Genomic DNA, 19,613 nt, shown 5'->3' with positions numbered 1-19,613 from the left:
ACCATGCGTAGCGTAGGTGATATTGGGTGAAGGAAGTTTCAGTAACTTTCCAACACACGGGTTCCAAAGACAGAAGCTATTGTTACTAACATCGGAAAGGAGGAGCAGGCCGTGACAAGTACCCACCACACTGTATTTTCTGTTATAAGGGTAATCAAACTTGGCGTGTTGAGTGAAATAAGCATTATCTTCGTTATGCAATGCGTAAAATTCTTTCTGATTCTCTGAGCAGAGGCTGATGAAGAGGAGGTTTTGGTTTTGTTGAGGGAGTGGTAGAGATGGGTGGAAATGAAAGTTGGGCTTTTGATTAGTGATTTCCATGCTTTTGAAACTGTGGTACAGATGATTATTGATTTGATGGGTAGGAAAACGAAAATATTGGTAAGAATCTCATCGGTTAAGGATCCCCATGGAATTATTTTGTTGGTGGTTTTGTTGTCTGACATTGCCGCTTCCCCAAAGAGAGAGAGAGACAAGGGTTTAAAGAGCTGTAGGCGAAGCCGTTTTAGGGACGAACAGCCATGATATTGATAGAGTAAAGAGGAAGTGTTTTTGTCAGAGCATCCACAGCTCCCCTTCCGTTAAAAAGCCTCCCATTATATCCCCTTTTTACACTGATGTGGAACACGTGGCTAATAAAATATCGGAAGGTCCAAATCAAACCAACTCAAAATATAATTTCTCTCTTTACCAAACGGTCCAAACCCAAACCCTTCAGCAGCCTCCCTGCCAAACCCACCACATATACACCACCACCCTTGGCCATGGACGGCAAGGAGCCATAAGAAAGGTGTCGGAGACAACACCAAAGTATGAGAAGTGCTGATGGCGCTGTCAGTCACCCATACACCAACGTTTATTTTGTAACAAACCGCTGAATCACAATACTAGATTTTCTGCTAAAACATTTGAAACTTTGATATTAGAACTAGATGTTATAAGAAAATCTAGATCTAGAATTGAGGGATTTTCTCATCATTATCTATCGAAGTCACTAGGATTTTCTCACTTGGAAAAATTGCTTCAGGTTTGAAGCTCATGAATTAAAAGTACACAAGTTTCCGCTAAAAGTTCTAATTCTAACATCAAAGTTTTTTATTTTTTTATTTTTTTTATTTATAAAAAAACCCTCTTTTATCTCACGGATCTTAATCTCATTAAAAAGTTCACTTAGTGTTGAGGGCCATTTGTGAGAGCCCAGGCAGACAGAAAGAAAGCCCAATAATAAGGGCAACAAGGAATTGACAAAATAGATAGCAAAAAACCATTAGGCCCAAGCGGCAGGAATAATAGATCACAGGCCCAAGAAATAAACAAATGGGTCTTGAAGAAGCAAGTGGGTTCAAAGAAGCTCGAAAAGAGAGAAATAGCATCCCATGGGCAGTGTATGAGAAAGAAAAGCGAGAAAGGGTCGCCGCAGGCCCAAGGCAACGCAAACTAAGAGAGTAAGGGGTTTATGGCAGGCCCATGAACCCCAAGGATGAGAATAAGGTTATTGGGCCAGGAAAGTCCAATGAAGTTAGTAAGAAGCCCATGGGAGTGTGGAATTAGCAAATGGGCCGAGGAAGCCCAAAGAAAAAAAACGGGCCGTGGATGCCTAAAGGAAAGTCCAAAGGGACATAGGAGCCCATAAGTAAAAGCAAAACAGTGGCCATGACTAGCCACTAAGAGAAGGAATAAACAGCTGGCTCAAAAGAGGCCCAGCAGGATTAAGTTATTACAGCAGGAATAATAATACAACATTGCAAGAAATAAAGAAAACCAAGAGTGGGCCAAAGAAATGTAAGACCCATCATCAGACAAAATCCAGCTCTTGAATGGAGCGGGAAAGCAAAGAAAAGCCCACATAAGAGGTCAAAAAACACGGACGGCGAGCTTCCAGATCACGGCAAACGCATGAGTAGCAGGCAAATTTTTGGACATATCTGAAAGGAAAGCACGCGCAAGGCCCAGGCACCACCAACCTGTACCCAGCTAATATGGGACATGGTGGGGCCATGGGCCAGAGGTAAGAGGTAAAGGGGGTATGGTTTGGTGGTGGGGAGAGGGGAAAAGACCTATTTTGTGGCTTCCACCCAAGCCCTTTTGGGAGGTACGTCCTGCTGGGATGACAGACCACCCAAAAGAGGCAAGGTTGAGGGGGGAACTGTTAGGTGCATGCCTTGAGGGAAAGAGAGAGAAAACATTTATACCGTGGCAGGTAAAAGTGCTATGGTGAATTGACGAATGAAACAAACTTGCCTTTGTCTAGCAAGGGTGAGTGTCACACAGACTTGGTGGTCGGCAAGTACGCCCAGATCAGACAAAGGCGGTTAAGGGGCAAAGTGGTAAAAAATTGGCCACGGCAGGCACTATAAAAGGACCCTTGCTGTGCCCTGAAGGGAAGATAGAAAACAGAGTGTATTCACGGAGTAAAAAGAAAACAGAGTGTATTCACGGAGTAAAAAGAAACAGAGTAAAAGAAAACAAGAAAAAGAAAGGAAAAAGGAGAAGAGAGAAAACAGAGGAAAGAAGAGAGAAAATTAAGGAAAAAAAGGAGAGATAATATAATGGGTATGCACCAGTAGGTCGATTTCCCTCTCTCCCCCTTCAAATCTTGCTCTCTTCCAAAACATAGCAAGGATTCCTTTTGGGCATTAACCATTCAGGTTCGACTCCCTCAAAACCATTAATCCCCATGGCAGGATCTTTTCCTGGGAGATTATTTGCGTTGAGAAGAGGCGTTCTCCCCTCTTTGGTTTTGCTTCGGCGGACCAAACTTAAAATTTGACTCTATGCCCATTCTTGATTAGTTCATATTATTTTCTTTCTCCTTTACTTTCTCTGTAAATGACATTATCACGACTGTAATCATGTTTTATAAGTAGGGATTATTTGGCCATTTTATTTAAATAGTTAAAGTACTCTGTTTTTTTGTTATTATTATTATATTTGCCTGCCGTAACTCATCTGAAACGGTTCTACTTGCCGTAAGCCTACTCCTGGCAGACGAGGCATAGTTTGTGCACAAACCGACCCAAGTTAAGTTACAGTTGGACCGGTCTCAACTCCTTTACTCAGAAACATTCGGGCCCATTACCGCAGGAGGCAGCCCAGCTCAACACATAATACGCAAAAAAGGCCCCTACACTTGGTAATTTTAATTCTTTGTTTCTATTCCAAATTCCACACTTTGCACTGTCTAGTCTTTTGAGAAAGTGTAAGAAAAGATTGAAAAATTGAAATCTTGAAGCTTTTATCTTAAAATGGAAGTTAATTTTTATCTGGGGTATTTTTTATTATTATTTTTATTATATGTTTACTTAAAACCCAGATGAAGCATCGAATAGGAATAGCCATGTTTTGTAAAATTCATCTACCTAATTTTTTTCTTTTAAATCTCAAATTTTAAAAACTAAACCAAGGAAAATGCTGGAATTAGATTACATTTTCCTCAGTTTCTCGGTATCAATCGGTGGCCAATTTGACAGCTTCGACACCATTCTGATGGATTCTCGCCGTTTGTTGCCAAGGATGTTGTTGAATGGGTGGTGATATCCAGGTTTAGCAAGGACTGTGGAGAAGGATTTGGGTTTGAGAAGAAGAGAGAAAAATCATGTTTTGATGTGGCTTCCTTTTGACCCTTAGGTTTTTTATTAGCCATGTGTTTCTCATTAGTGTAAAAACGAGAGATAATGGGAGACTTTTTAACGGGAGGGGAGTTGGTTTCAATTTTTTTAAACTATTTAGCACCACAAAAAACTACTTTATTTATTTTATTTACTTACTTTACAAAACATCTAGCAGCAGTGGATCTATTTTAGCTTTTAACACAATAAAATAATGTAAACATCACAATAAAATAATATATCTACTACAATAAAATAATACATTCCACCATCGCCACCACCACTTCATACAGCCCACCACCACCACCCTGCCCACGGTCTACTCCTACCGCCACCACAACCACCAAAATCAGCCCACAACTACCCAAGAAAATCAATCCACAACCACAAAAATAAAACCCACAGAGCTACGATCACAAACCCAACAATTCGAAACCAGAAAAATTCCATGAACTTAGAAAAATTCCCGCAGAAAAGAGTGAACGAAGAGTGGAAGGCTTCGGCAGAGAGTGGATCAGGCGGTGAGGAGTGAACAGAATTGGTCAGCAAGTGGGTCGGTCAGTGAGAGTTTTTGCTTTGTGGAGATGGGTCAATGGCGGAGCTTCGGAGATGGTAAGCTTTAGAGAAATGGCAGAAACGAGAAAAGGCAAAAAAATGAGGCCGGCGAGAGTCGGAGCTTGAGAGAGAGAGAGAGAGAGAGCGACGGGCAAAAAGAGAAAAGAAATAAAGAATAAAAAAATAAGTAAAAAAGTATTATTTTAATATGTGTAAGAATTAAAAAAATATTTTAAAGTTTTAGTTTTACCTTCCGTACGAAGCCAAAAGTAGCTTCGTATGGAAGCTTGAAGCCAAAATTTTTTAGCTTTACATACATTGAGGCAGAGCATTTTTTGTGTTTTGGTGAAACTAAAATAGCTATATAACTATTTAGCTTCATTGCTATGAATGCTCCTACACGGTACTGGACTGATTTAACTGAGCTTGTTATGGTACCCAACAAGTGTTTATGTTTGGTTTGTGGGATTTTTTTTTGGGGGCAAAATAACACCCATTTTCAAACAATTTTGTTAGTTAACAACATTCCTAAATTATTTAGCAAACTAACATCTCAAGTTTCTTAGACTCGAGTTCACTGTAACAAATCGAGCGTAAAAGAACTCAAGTTCTATGAGGAAAAGTGGAATTTTGAATCCGTTAAAGCATTTATATGTTGGCGTTCCTAAAATTTCTTCTTATTTTAGGATAATAATTGACTTTTTCTATTTTAGCTAACTCCTTTTTAAAACACTCACATTTCATTTTTCTATTAAAATATTAGATTTTTAAAATTACTTTTTGTTATTTCTCCCCCTTTTTAAAACACAAAAAGGAATAAAATAAATGTTTCGGAAATGTTCAATACTTCCTTCAATATGTAAAAAATGTTGTAACAAGTTGTTATTTTAGGGATGTGTAAATTATTTTAGGAAATGAGTAAGGAAGCCAATCTGAAGGTGTTGATGGCCATTTCGGAAGCCCAAGTGGAAGGGAGAGGCCCAGCAACACGGACAGAAAAGAGTTGGCAAATAGATAGAAAATCCATTAAGCCCAAGCGGCAATAATAATGGATCACAGGCCCATGAGATGAACAAATGGGTCTTGAGGAGGTAAATGGGCTTAAAGGAGCCTAGAAAGAGAGAAAAAGCAAACCATGGGCAGTATATGATGTGGAAAAGTGAGAATGGGCCATGGCAGTTCCAAAGTAATGAAAACAAAAAAAGTAAGGGATTGATGGCAAGCCCATAAACCCAAAGGATGATGAATAATGTAATTAGGCCAGGGAAGCCCAAAGAATTCAGTAAAAACCCACGGTAATTCAAATTTAAGAAAAGGGCCGAGGAAGCCCAAGGGAAGCAAACGGGCCCAAGATGCCCAAGGGAAAACAAATGGGACACAAGAGCTCGCCAGTGATGTAACAAAAGAACCAATGACCTTGCTGGGCCATCAGGAGAAGAATAAACGGCAGGCCCAAAGAGGCCCAGTGAGATTGAGGCAAAACAACTTCACAGTAGGAATGATAGAATGGTATGATAGGAGATGGTAGTAGGAAAAAAGGTGGGCTGAAGAAAAAGTAAAGCCCACCGTCAAGCAAGGCCCAATCCCGAATAGGGCAAGCCATAAAAGGAAAGGGAAACCAGAAAATGGTTAAGAACGAACGGCAGACTGTGCAGGCCAACCACGGCAGACGCATGAGTAGCAGGTAGATTTTGGACATACATGGAAGAGAGGCACGCGCAAGGCCCAGACCTCACCAGCTTGTACCCAGCCAATACAGGACACGGTGAGGTTATGGGTTAGAGGTAAGAGGGCATGGTTTGGCGGTGGGGAGGGGAAAACCTATTTTAAGGTTTCTACTAGGGCTCTTTTAGGGGAAGTGTCCTGTTGGGATGACATACCACCCAAAGGGGTAAAGCTGAGTTGGAACCACTAGGTGCATGCCATGAGGGATAGGGAGAGAGAAGACACCCACACTGTAGCAGGAAAGGGTGCCATGGCAGACAAACAAACAAAATAGCTTTCTTTTGTCTGGCGATGGGGAGTGGCACACAGACGGACTAGTGGTAGTTGGCAGGTACACCCATACCAGACAAAGGTGGTTAAGGGCTAAAATAGTAAAATCCGATCACGGCAGACACTATAAAGAGGCCCTTGCCATGTGCAGGAAAGAGGGGGGAGAAGCACCACAGTATTGGAAACTTGAAAACCGGGAAATAGAAAAAAAAGTATTAAGAAAAAGAAGTAGAAAGAAAAAAGATAAGAAAGGGGAATATTAGAAAAGAAGGAAAGAAAAAATAGAGAGTTAGAACGGCAGGCATGCACCAATAGGTTGATTCCCTCTCTCCCTCTCAAAATCTTGCTCTCTGTCGGAAACAAAGAGTGTTCTTGGGTACCAACCATTTAGGTTCACTTCTCTCAAAGTGATTAATTTCCACGGCAGGATCTCCTTGAGAGATTATTCACTTTGAGAAGATGTGTTCTTCCCTCTTTGGTTTTGGTCCTACAGGTCAGACTTGATATGATTTATTTCCTCTCTCAATCAACTCATATACTACCCCCTGTTTCCCTTACTTTTCTTATAAAATAATTGTGGTTAAACTGTGATTATCTTTTTCTTAAGTAGGGATTATCTGTTTACCTTAATAAAAATGTCAAAATACTTTATATTTTATCTTGTTATTATCATATCTACCTACCGCAATCTGTCTGAAACAATTCTGCCTGCCGTAAGCGTGCTCCTGGCAGACGAGGCATAGTTTGCACACAAGCCGGACCAAATTGAGTTGCAGTTGGACCGGTCTCAACTCCCTTACTCAGAATACTTGGGCCTAGTACCGCAGGAGGCAGCCCAGCCCACTTTAACCACAAAAGGCCCATTATAGAAGGTTTGTTACTTCTTTTGGAATTCATTTCCTAAATTCTATCTCTTAACCATTTTTAGGTAGGCTAATGTGAATGGTCTTATAAATGTTCTTACAAATTGCTATTCTTTCTCGAAATGGTTTACCACTTTTAACTCATTAGCTTCAAGCTGGCCCTGCCCTCTCTACTTTATCTTTTTCCTTTTTTTATTCAATGGATTTTAGGCCTCTTTTTAAATCAGTGAAGGGCTTTTCAACCCTAAAGGCCTAAATGGCCCATTTGATTTTTTTTAGTAAGATTTTTGCCTACCAGGGTTTGCCTGGTGTAGATTAGGGCATTGGGTTTTGAGGAAGAGCATCATGGGCTTTAAGCCCGACCCATGAGATGAAAGAATGTGGGCTCTTGGGCTCAATGTGTGAAGCAATATATTTTTGGGCTGTAAAGTCCATTCTGTGTGGTAAGGAAATTTGGGCTCTCATGCCTACCTTGTGTTGTAGGATTTGTTTGGATACCACTTATTTTGCTAAAAATTGAAAACACTGTAGTAAGGAGTGGCGAAACCGTTTTAGGGAAGAACAGCCATGATATTGATCGCAGAGAGGGTGTCAAGGTTGAGAGAGTAAAGAGGAAGTGTTTTTGTTAGAGCATCCACAGCTCCCCTCCCGTTAAAAAGCCTCCCATTATCTTCCCTTTTTACACTAATGCCTTTTTACACTGATGTGGAACACGTGGCTAATAAAATATCAGAAGGTCCAAATCAAACCAACTCAAAATATAATTTCTCTCTCTTTACCAAACGGTCCAAACCCAAACCCTTCAACAGCCTCCCCACCAAACCCACCACACATACACCACCACCCTTGGCCATGGACGGCAAGGAGCCATAAGAAAGGTGTCGGAGACACCACCAAAGTATGAGAGGTGCTGATGGCACTGTCAGTCACCCATACACTAATGTATTTTGTAACAAATCGTTGAATCACAATACTAGATCTTTTGCTAAAACATTTGAAACTTTGATATTAGAACTAGATGTTATAAGAAAATCTAGATCTAGAATTGAGGGATTTTCTCATCATTATCTATCGAAGTCGTTAGGATTTTCTCACTTGGAAAAATTGCTTCAGGTACGAAGCTCATGAATTAAAAGTACACAAGTTTCAGCTAAAAGTTCTAACATCGAAATTTTTTTATTTTTTTTTAAAACCCTCTTTTATCTCACAAATCTTCATCTCATTAGAAAGTTCACTTGGTAATTTTAATTCTTTGTTTCCATTCCAAATTCCACACTTTGCACTGTCTAGTCTTTTGAGAAAGTGTAAGAAAAGATTGAAAAATTGAAACCTTGAAGCTTTTATCCTAAAATGGAAGTTAATTTTTAGGGATAAATATAGTAAAACCAACTATGGTATGGCCCATTTTCACTTTGTCTATCCGTAATTTAAAACTTTACACTTTACCCGCCTAAACTTTAATCCGTTACCCATCCGTTACTCACCTCTATTAAAATCAGGGGTAAAAATGTATTTTATCTTCACTTTTATGTCTCTCTCCTCTAAGGGTCTGTTTGGATACAACTTATTTTGCTGAAAACTGAAAACACTGTAGCAAAATAATTTTTAAATTGGTGAAAAATTATTGTTCACTCTTTTTTTTTACTGGTCATATGCCTTGGTGCACTGTCCATGTACCATGAATAGTGCACCAGGCGCTAGTCTTAAAAAAAAAAAAGGCTGAAAACGCACAAACACAAGGAAACGTGAACGTGAACGTGAACGTGGATCCAAACCAACGCTAAAAACAAAAAATAACAGAAAAAATTCAAACAAACAAGATCAAAGAGGGGGTTTTGTAGAGAAAAAAGATGTGTATCAAAACAAGATCAAATGGACAGGCCAACACATTTGGTTCATCATTTCTCTATCTCACTCGTATCTCTCTCTCAATCTCTGATTTTTCTCTCTGTCTCACTCATCCTTTCTTCCCACAACCCATTTCAGATTTTTTATATCGCAATCTTTCAATCAAACTCCTTTATCAAACCAAAACTTAATTCACAATCCAACACAAGAAAACCCTCTGGAAAATTCACCCAAACCCACCATTAACAAACCCCCAAAACCAAACCCAACATAAAACCTAATCTCATTCTCAGATTGAAAGTAGCAGGAGAGAATCAAAGGGTTTCAAATAAGTTCCAACAAAGGCCGGAGAAAGAACCATGGTCGTCAATGGTGGTGGTGAATAGAGCAATGACAAACGAATATTGCGGCGGTGCAAGTTCTAGCTTTGGCCATGGGTTCCTTGGATAAGATTGAAGAGAGAGAAAGGTGGATTAGCAATAGATTTCTTCGCCCAAACCCCAGAGCCATATATCTTGAGCCTTCTCTGTTTGAGTTGTTGCTCGCTGTTGCCATCACGCAGTGGTCCAATTGGCCGTTGGTGTTGGGTTGTTGTTGTTTGGGTCGCCGTTGTTTGGCCATTGGTGTTAGGTCGTTGCTGCTGTTTGAGCCTTCTTTGTTTGAGCCATTGCTCGCTGCTTGCTGCTGCCATCACACGGTGCACAAAACAAAAAAAGGACTAAACGACCTGAGAGATCTGGTCGACTGCCATGGCTTTGGCCTTACCTTCTCTGTTGCTCCCACTACTTTGTTTGAAGAGTGAAGAGTGTTCATACCTCTTTTTTTTATTTTGGTTTGGGCATTAAGGTGTTTGGGGGGGGGGGGGGGAAAGAAATTTAGAATTTATTTCACAACAGAGAAATAAATTTAGTAATTTTTTTTGCTTTCAACTAGTACAGTGCTAACTTCAAAGGATATCTTTATTAATTATAATTTTATTGCATGATTTTGTTTTCTTTCGATGCTAAATATTTTACGAGAAAGATTAATGTTAATTGTTAAAGAAATAGATCATTAAATAGAACCAAACCCTTGAACTCAACTCTTGAAACATGCGTTGCTGTCTTTGTCCTTGTATAGAGACACAAAACCCCATAATCCAAGTTCTTTCAAAAAAATTCAAACCCTAACTTTTTGATTTGTGTTATGTTATATTTTGGTTGTAAAAGTTGTTTTCTAATGGAAAAGTCAAATGTGGGTAACAGAGCCTTAACAGAAGTAGCCTCAGGTGGGCAAAGTATAAAGTTTTAAATCACGGGTAAATAAAGTGAAAATGGGCCATACCACAGGTGGGTTAATTGTAATTATCCCTAATTTTTATCTGGGTAGTTTTTGTTTTTTTTTTTTTTCATATGTTTACTTAAAACCCAGATGGAGCATCGAATAGGAATAGCCATGTTTTGTAAAATTCATCTACCTAATTTTTTTCTTTTAAATCTCAAATTTTAAAAACTAAACCAAGGAAATGCTGGAATTAGATTACATTTTCCTCAGTTTCTCGGTATCAATCGGTGGCCAACTTGACATCTTCGACACCATTCTGATGGATTCTTGCCATCTGCTGCTAAGGGTGTTGTTGAATGGGCAGAGATTTCCAGGTTTAGCAAGGACTATGAAGGATTTGGGTTTGAGAAGAAGAGAGAAAATTTATGTTTTGATGTGGCTTCCTTTTAACCCTTAGATTTTTTATTAGCCACATGTTTCTCATCAGTGTAAAAACGGGAGATAATGGGAGGCTTTTTAACGAGAGGGGAGCTAGTCCCAATTTTTTTAGCTATTTAGTACTACAAAAAGCTACTTTATCTATTTTATCTACTTATTTTACAAAACATTCAACAACAGTGGATTTATTTTAGCTTTTAGCATAATAAAATAATATAAACATCACAATAAAATAATATGTCTACTATAATAAGATAATACATCCCATCATCGCCACCACCACTTTATATAGCCCACCACCATCACCACCACCCTGCCCATAGTCTACTCCTACCGCCACCACAACCACCAAAATCAGCCCACAACTACCTAAGAAAATCAACCCACAACCACAACAATAAAACCCACAAAGCTACGATCACAAACACAACAATTTGAAACCAGAAATATTCCATGAACCCAAAAAAATTCCCGCAGAAAGGAGTGAACGGAGAGTGGAAGGCTTCGGTAGAGAATGGATCGGCCGGTGAGCAGTGAACGGAGTTGGGTCAATGAGTGGGCGGTCGGTGAGAGTTTTTGCTTTGTGGAGATGGGTTAGCGGTGGAGCTTCGAAGATGGTGAGCTTCGGAGAAATGGCAGAAACAAGAAAAGGCAAAAAAATGAGGGAAAGGCCAGCGAGAGTCTGAGCTTGAGAGCTGATTTGAGGAGAGAGAGAGAGAGAGAATGAGAGCGATGGGCAGAGAGAGAAAAGTGTAAAGTTGTGATTTACAACTATATTTTATGTTGACTTTATTCCATGATAAAAAGTGTTGTAATTGCTTTAATGTTGTTCCTTGTATTTTGTGGGATTTTATTGTATTGGGTTTAGTATTAAGTTGGTGAAAACTCAAGCTAAAATGAAAAATCAGTGGATTTCGTGAGAAGCTCGTGAAAAGCTAACCCGCGAAATAGCCATGTGAGAAGCACATGCTAGAAGCTGAAGAGTCATGCCAAGCCGTCGTTTTTGCAAGTGTCTCGTGGGTAAAGCCTTCCCGCGAGGTAGTCACGAAACATTCTGCTTGGAAGATTTTTATGTGTGACTTTCTTACCCTTTACCTATACTATATATACCCTCATTACCCACAAATGTAGAGGAGACCATTCAGAGAGAAAAACTCTAGATAGGTTTTCTACAACACACACACCCATCTTTTTGAGAGAGAGCTACTCATCCGTAGTGAGAAATCATTGTAGCCTCTTCTCCATCCCTCTCCCATTGTCATATCTTGAGAGGAGATTTGTACCCAAACACAACCAACACCTTTTCAGAGTGTAGAGAGTATTTTGGAGCTTGGGAAGTTTTAGGGAATTGCCAAAAGAAGCCGGTGAGGCTTGACGGATGCAATCGGGCGTATTGCGGGATCTGGAGAGCTAGACAAGACACGGTTCTGAGAAGCCTTATTGGAGTAGGAGCTTGGAAGGCTTAGGTACATCGGTTAGATTAGGTTTGGAGGGTTTCTTGCTAACCTATGTATCCCAACTGATTATCTAGTGGATCGATTACCGCTTGGAGGGCGGCGAAGAGGTTTTTCGCTGAGTTCTTCGGTTTCCTCTTCGATAACACATCGACGTGTTATCTTGTGTTTGCATTATCTCTTCTCTTACTCTTGTGATTTATATTTATTGTTTGTTATTCATGTTTATGCACTAGAGTAGTTATCGGTTTATTGCACCTCATTTACTCTTGTTCTACACTTAGATAAATTAGAGTAAAAGCAATCTAGCCGTTTTTTTTAATTTGGGGGTCTAAACAGCTCTTGTGTTTTCACACATTTTCGAGCATTCAAAAAGAAATTAAAAAAAAAATAAATATGTAAAGAAGTATTATTTTAATATGTGTAGGAATTAAAAAAATATCTTAAAGTTTTAGCTTTACCTTCCATACAAAGCCAAAAGTAGTTTCGTACAGAAGCTTGAAGCTAAAATTTTTTAGCTTTACATACATTGATGCAGAGCATTTTTTTGTGTTTTGGTGAATCTAAAATAGCTATTTAGCTTCATTGCGATGAATGCTCTTACATGGTATTCGACTAATTTAACTAAGCTTGTTATGGTACACAACAAGTGTTTATGTCTGGTTTGTGGGATTTTTGTTTTTTGGCAAAATAACAGCCATTTTCAAACAATTCGTTAGTTAACAACGTTCCTAAATTATTTAGCAAACCAACATCTTGAGTTTCTTAGACTCGAGTTCACTGTAACAAATCGAGCATAAAAGAATTCGAGTTCTACGAGGAAAAGTGGAATTTTGAATCCGTTAAAGCATTTATAAGTTGGCATTCCTAAAATTTCTTCTTATTTTAGGATAAGAATTGACTTTTTTCTATTTTAGCTAACTCCTTTTTAAAACACTTACATTTCCTTTTTCTATTAAAATATTAGATTTTTTAAATTACTTTTTGTTATTTCTCCCCCTTTTTAAAACACAAAAAGGAATAAAATAAATGTTTTGGAAATGTTCAATACTTCATTCAATATGTAAAAAATACTGTAACAAATTGTTATTTTAGGGATGTGTAAATTATTTCAGGAAATGAGTAAGGAAGCCAATATGAAGGTTCGTTATTTCTTTTGGAATTCATTTGCTAAATTCTATCTCTTAACCATTTTTAGGGAGGCAAATGTGAATGGTCATATAAATGTTCTTACAAATTGTTATTCTTTCTCATAATGATTTATCACTTTTAACTCATTAGCTTCTAGTTGCCCTGCCTTCTCTACTTTATCTTTTTCCTTTTTTTTATTCAACGGATTTTGGGCCTCTTTGGGCCTCTTCTTAAATAAGTGAAGGGCTTTTCAACCCTAAAGGACTAAATGGCCCATTTGATTTTTTTTAGTAAGATTTTTGGGCGATTTTGGCCCATTAGCATTGATTTTTAAAATATTTAGGCTCGAAACACTGTTTGGGAAATATATAGCAACATACCACTTTTTTAGGTACTCGAGCTTGGCAAGCTCGAGTACCATGTTTTTTTTAATCCACTATCGCCCCATATTCAAGGGGCCCTATAGTGGCGTTTTTAAGCCCTATAGTGACGTTTTCGGGCCCTATAGCGGCGTTTTCCGGCAAAATTTTTTTTATAAGTCCCCATAACAGGTTCAAGGGGCCCTATAGTGGCGTTTTTAAGCCCTATAGTGACGTTTTCGGGCCCTATAGCGGCGTTTTCCTGCAAAATTTTTTTATAAGTCCCCATAACAGGTTCAAGGGGCCCTATAGTGGCGTTTTTAAATCCTATAGTGACGTTTTTGGTCCCTATAGCGGCGTTTTCCTGCAAAATTTTTTTATAAGTCCCCATAACAGGTTAAGGGGCCCTATAGTGGCGTTTTTTGGCCCGAAAACGTCACTATAGGGATTAAAAACGCCACTATAGGGTTCCTTGAATACGGGGCGATAGTGTATTAAAAAAACATGGTACTCGAGCTTGCCAAGCTCGAGTACCTAAAAAAGTGGTATATTGCTATATATTTTCCAAACAGTGTTTCGGGCCTAAATATTTTAAAAATAAATGCTAATGGGCCAAAATCGCCAAGATTTTTGCCTACCAAGGTTTGCTTGGTGTAGATTAGGGCCTTGGGTTTTGAGGGAGAGCATCATGGGCTTCAAGCCCAACCCATGAGATGAAAGAATGTGGGCTCTTGGGCTAAAAACATGAAGTAATAGATTTTTGGGCCGTTAAGTCCATTCTGTGTGGTAAGGAAATTTGGGCTCTCGTGCCTACCTTGTGCTGTAATGGATTTTGGGTTTCGAGCCCGTTTTAAATTGCAGTGAGCTTCAAGCCCAAGGAGGCTGTTGTGTGGCACATGAAAAACACACTATCTTTTACCCTTGAATCTCATTTAAGATTAAGAATATAACACAAAAATAAATATCAACAGAAAAGCACCTGGGCTCTTGGCATTATTGAAGAGTAAGGTAACAACACTATTTTTATGCATAAAGAAGTTCATTAGAAAAGTAATTTATTTATTTTTGGATACAAGTAAAGCACAAATACAAAGTCTGAGAACAACATAAACATCACCAGCAAACTATGCCCCTCCCAGGTTATATTAATATAATCTGAAACAACATTAAACTAATTCAACAACCCATTCCAATATTCTCTATCTACATAATTAAGTACATTACCAAGCTCACTCCTTAATACCCTTATGACTTTGCAAACAGGTTCCAATCTCCAGTTTATGCAATCATCGTCAAGGAGCTTTTGCAAGAAGTTTTTATTCTGCATCAGCACAATGGCACTATGAAGTCCCTTTCTCTAGATTGCCATCATCGGTTCTCTAACTGAAATGAAAGTTGCTTCACTTTTAGATGACACAATTCTGCTGTAGCAATCCATAATCCGCTTATTCCCTGATCTGTCCCTGCACTCAAAAGCACATTCACCAAACTTTTTCCTGTTAGAATAGACCCCTGCCAGAAAACAAAACTACTTGCCATCCTACACAGTGACCAAAATTGTAAAAATCTCTTTCACTAATCACTGCTTTTTATTGAACTCTGCAATTCATCATCAAAATTCTAGTACTTCCATGCAGTTAAGCATTTACTTTCAGCTAAACTCTACCATGACTTTAGGTTGAACTTAAACCTTCCAGAATTAAAAAAAAAAAAAAAAAAAAAAAAAACTTAACCCCTAAAAACCATATATAAACCATAAAACACCCACTATCACAGCCACAATAGTTGCATTATAAGATTTATTTTCAGAGAGAACATACAACCATCATACTAATCACAACCTTTCTGATTGGGTTTGCTAAGAATCCATTCTAATACCACACACTGAAGCAAACCAAATTTGGACGAGAAAAACAAAGGTTCCACAGTTTCCTCATATTTACCACAGATCACACATGAATCAGAAAATACAACTTTTCTTCTACTTAGTTCAAACTTCACAGGAAAAGATTATTAATTATATTCCACTGAAAATGTGGCACTCAAAAGTTTCCTAATGAGAGAATACTTAAGAAAAAATCTGTCATGATTAATTAGACCTGCAACAGTTTGCACAGAAACTCTCATCTCACAATCTACCTTGTCCTTCATCATAAACCAAGGATGATTCAGTCAAAATGAAGAACCATCCCCAATACACCATTTATTTATTTATGTTATTGGTTAATTACACAGGTACCAGATGAGTCTTACCTATAAACTCGCCCTCCAATCCATCTAACAGTTTTAAGGGAAGGAAGTGTCAGTTGAGCTAAAGATCATTGGCAACCCACGATCTCGCCATTAGATTCAGCCAACAAGAAAGTATACCTTTCCAACCCTAAGAGTTAGAAGGCTTAACCTTGACAACACCTTAGACAACAAACAATTTAAAATAGAAATAACTCCCCAGAATTGCTTTGCTACCAAAGCCTTATTCAGAGGATCCATTCCCCCTCCAACAACACCCCCCCCCCCCCCCCCCCAAAAAAAAAAAAAAAACCCCCAATCTTTCTTAGATGAAAAGCTAAAATTCCAGTTTAATAAATAATTTTCCTGATCCCTTCATTATGACTTCAGAAAAGAAATTCCAAATCCTTCTATCAATATCTTTACAAATTGCATGATGCACTTTAAAGTTTGAAAAAGGGTAAACAGGCAATGAACTCAAAACAGTTTTGATTAAAGTTAATCTATCTGCCTGAGACCACAAATCTTCCTTCCATCACTGTGGTTTTTGAGATATCTTTTCAACTACAGTTCTAAAAAGCTGTCTTTTTCTGATCCATATCTAAGTTAGACCCAAATATTTACTAGGTCCATCATCTTTTTTTACCTTAAGAAGAGCTAACGGGGTTTATATCCTATTCAGGAGTGTTAGGACTGAAAAACACCTCAGATTTGTCAAAATTACATTTTGTCCAAAAAGGTCACAATAACACTTCAAAATTTTCAAAACGCCATCTTGCATATCATTAGTACCTTGAACAAAAATAATGCAATCATCTACGAACATGAGATGAGAACTAGAGTTGCAATCCTTACTCCTTTAATAATACCCTGAAACTGTCCCTCCAATAATGCCAGAGACAAGGTATTAAGGTGAAAGTGGATACCTTATGCCACATTGAGGGAAAAGAATTTTACCTGGGTAACCATTCATTAGAATCTGATAAGAAACCGAACAGATGCACTGCTAAATCAAATTGATCTAATGAGGACTAAAATTATAAATTTCCAGCACAACCAAAATGAAGTCCCAGCTAAGTCTATCATTGAAAGAATATGTGTGAATAAGAACAATGACATAGTGAACAGAAAGTCTTACTCCTCACTGCAAAGTTTGGCCTCCACAGAGAGAGTGAGTTTAAAAAAAAAAAATTATAATTAAATAAAACAAGCAGTCTATTTAATAAAAAGCTCTAAGAGGAAGATCGGAAGTGCAGGGGAGACTATTAATCATCTACTCTTGCATTGCCTGATAGCCAGAGAGTTGGGGAGCATGGTTTTCACACTCTTTGAGGTATCTTGGGTTATGCCCAAGGATGTTGTGGAGCTTACTGCTAGCTGGCCAGGAAAATTCAGAAAACATAGAAATGGGGTTATTTGGAACTTGGTTCCTCACTGTTTGATGTGGGGCATTTGGAGGGAGAGGAATGCCCAGATTTTTGAAGGCACCGAAAGAGCAATCATGAGCTGAAGATGACCTTCTTACAGACTTTTCTTGGATGGACAAATGCATCCAGCATTTCCTTTTTTACTTCCTTGACTGATTTGCTTGATAGTTGTAGCTTTTGTACTTTTTAGTTTCTGTTTGTTCTCTCGTTTTCCTCAAAACACGTCCTATGTGCTTTGGTTTTTGTTTTGTACTGTTCTCTTTTTCTATCAATGAAGCTTATTTACTTATCAAAAAAAAAGATGGGAAGTGATAGCACAAACAAATGTGCACAAAGAGTCACACTTGAAATTGACTTCAGTTGTTCTTTACAACCAAAACAAAACATTTGAAAGTGTAGCCAAAGACAACGACAAAAAACTCTTATGAGTTAAGGCTTGTATCATCCATCAACATGCTCACAGTAATCTATGAAGCACGGGTGCGTTTCGGGACTCGGGTGCGGGTGCGAGACTCGGCAATTTTTAAAAAGGGTGGGTGTGGATGCGGCGGGACTCGGCGATTAAAAAATTATTAAAAATATTTTTATTTATATTTTTAATATATTGCTAAGCATACTTTTTCACATTATATAAACATATACCAAATTTAAGAGCAATAGTAGATAATAACTAAAACATGATGTTCATAAATTAAATACAACCCACAAGATTGAAACTAAAACATTCCATGATGTTCGGAAATTAGAACAGAGAGTGAAGGCAAAGAAAAGAAAACTAAGATTCACAAATCACAGATTCACAGATTCACAAATCACAAATCAAACTAAGATTGAAAGCTTTATATCAATACATTACCTGAGTTGAGAATGCGTGAGAGAGAGCTGAAGTTTGAATGAAGCGACTGAGTGGTTGAGTGTCTCACAGGGGAGACGGAGTGCAGAGACAGTGAGGCAGAGAGTGAAGGCAAAGAAAAGCCAAAGTGAGCACACCGCAGAGAGCACAAAGAGACGAGTGACGGAGTGAGAGAGCTAAAGTTTGGTGTTTGGATGAAGTGAGAATGCGTGAGAGCCCTTTAGGGTTTGTTATTAAGTTCAAACGGTGTGTTTTGCACCTTTTTTTTTTTGAATTTCGGCCTGAATCGGCCATTTCAGCAGTTTCGCCCAATATGGCCGATACGGCTTGAGTCAGCGCGAATCAGCCCGATTCAGCGTGAATCGGCCCGAGTCTGAGCCGCATCAGTGCGAGTCGTGGAAAAAAAAAAGAAACACGTGGCAGGATGCAGCCCGACACGGCACCGATGCGCGGGCAGCGGCGTCCCTCGCGTGTTGCCCCATCGGATGCGGGTGCAGCTCCTCTAGCGCTGCGTCCGTGCTTCCCAGAAAGTAATACATCCCTAGCTGTTAGTTAATGGTATTTGAGAAAAATTATATATCCTTGAGTGTTCAATGTTACTTATTTGTAGGGTACTATCCATAATTGATCACTCATGTACTGTTTTTATTCATAACACCAATATCTTCTTTCTTAAATTTCTTTAGCCTAAATAATAAAGTAAAAACATTAGCACCTTAAAAGATGAAATAGTTTTCAGCATTATAAATCAATGAAAGAGTTGTTAGTTTAGTTTCTTGGTCATTATTTTTTGGGACTAGTTTTAGGATTTCGGGTGGAGTTCCACCTTTAACTTGCATGTTTAATGTCTATAAGGAAATGCTTCCCATTCCTACAGCCTATTGCTGCCCGCAAGTATAGTAGTTATAAGTTGCTGTCTTCTATTTGCCTAGTTTTCCTCTTTATTTTTTCCACTGATGTTGGTATTTTGCTTCTACTTCATACAATTGTGAAGTAGAAAATACTAACTCATTCACAACTTACAAGAGATTAAGAGAGGGAAAAGAAATGAAATGGAGTCAACAAAAAAATACATCTAAAGCATAACTACTTTATTGGGAAAATTAATGCAAATCATGCTCAGGAAGGGAAAAAAAAAAAAAAAAAAAAGATTTCAAAAGAGGAGTATAAACAGGTCAATTCAATTCTTAATCACCAAAAGCAAGCAATGTTTGCTGGTGAACTGCTTGCTCAATTAACGTTGCTCTGTAAATGCAGAAGAAAATTTTTAGCATAAACAGATCAAACTTGACCAGATAAGAAACTTACTAGATGAATAATTAACAAGAACATTTAGTATGAGTTTGAAAACATGAAGCTAAAAGGGATCACCTGTCACAATAAAATTGCCAGCAAAGAAAATTTGAGCACTTCTATGTATACATTGTAAATCAAAAGTGGCAGGAAACATGAAATTCTCTTGATAAACAAGCTTGCTCAAAGTTGATAACCAACACTAACCAATTTTATTTTTTATTTTTTTATACATAAGTAATAAATGATTAATTTTAAAGAAAATTTGAAATGTGGACAATGAATTTAAGTATACAT

The 19,613-nt window shown here is 38.2% G+C and overlaps 1 protein-coding gene across 8 annotated transcripts in view; it reads right to left on the bottom strand.

Annotated features, from left to right (window-relative positions):
* The window catches only part of LOC126693699 (F-box protein CPR1-like), a 46,744-nt gene that overhangs the window by 8,854 nt on the left and 18,277 nt on the right, over nt 1-19,613 (bottom strand). For 4 of the 8 annotated variants that reach the window (XM_050389836.1, XM_050389835.1, XM_050389834.1 and 1 more), the window contains exon 3: nt 14,553-14,977. The exons of 3 other annotated variants lie outside the window; for them this stretch is intronic. Coding sequence is in view for 1 of the 5 variants with exons in the window: in XM_050389837.1 (XP_050245794.1) it covers nt 17-321 (305 nt within the window). In the remaining 4 variants the exon portion in view is untranslated. Of the gene's footprint in view, nt 1-16; nt 527-14,552; nt 14,978-19,613 lie in introns of those variants that run through there. One more of the 8 variants, XM_050389837.1, reaches the window with a different exon arrangement.

The sequence above is a fragment of the Quercus robur genome, chromosome 7 (assembly GCF_932294415.1).
Source record: "Quercus robur chromosome 7, dhQueRobu3.1, whole genome shotgun sequence".
Lineage (NCBI taxonomy): Eukaryota > Viridiplantae > Streptophyta > Magnoliopsida > Fagales > Fagaceae > Quercus > Quercus robur.
Note: the sequence above shows the minus strand (reverse complement) of the source record. Positions and strands in the feature narration are given on the sequence as shown.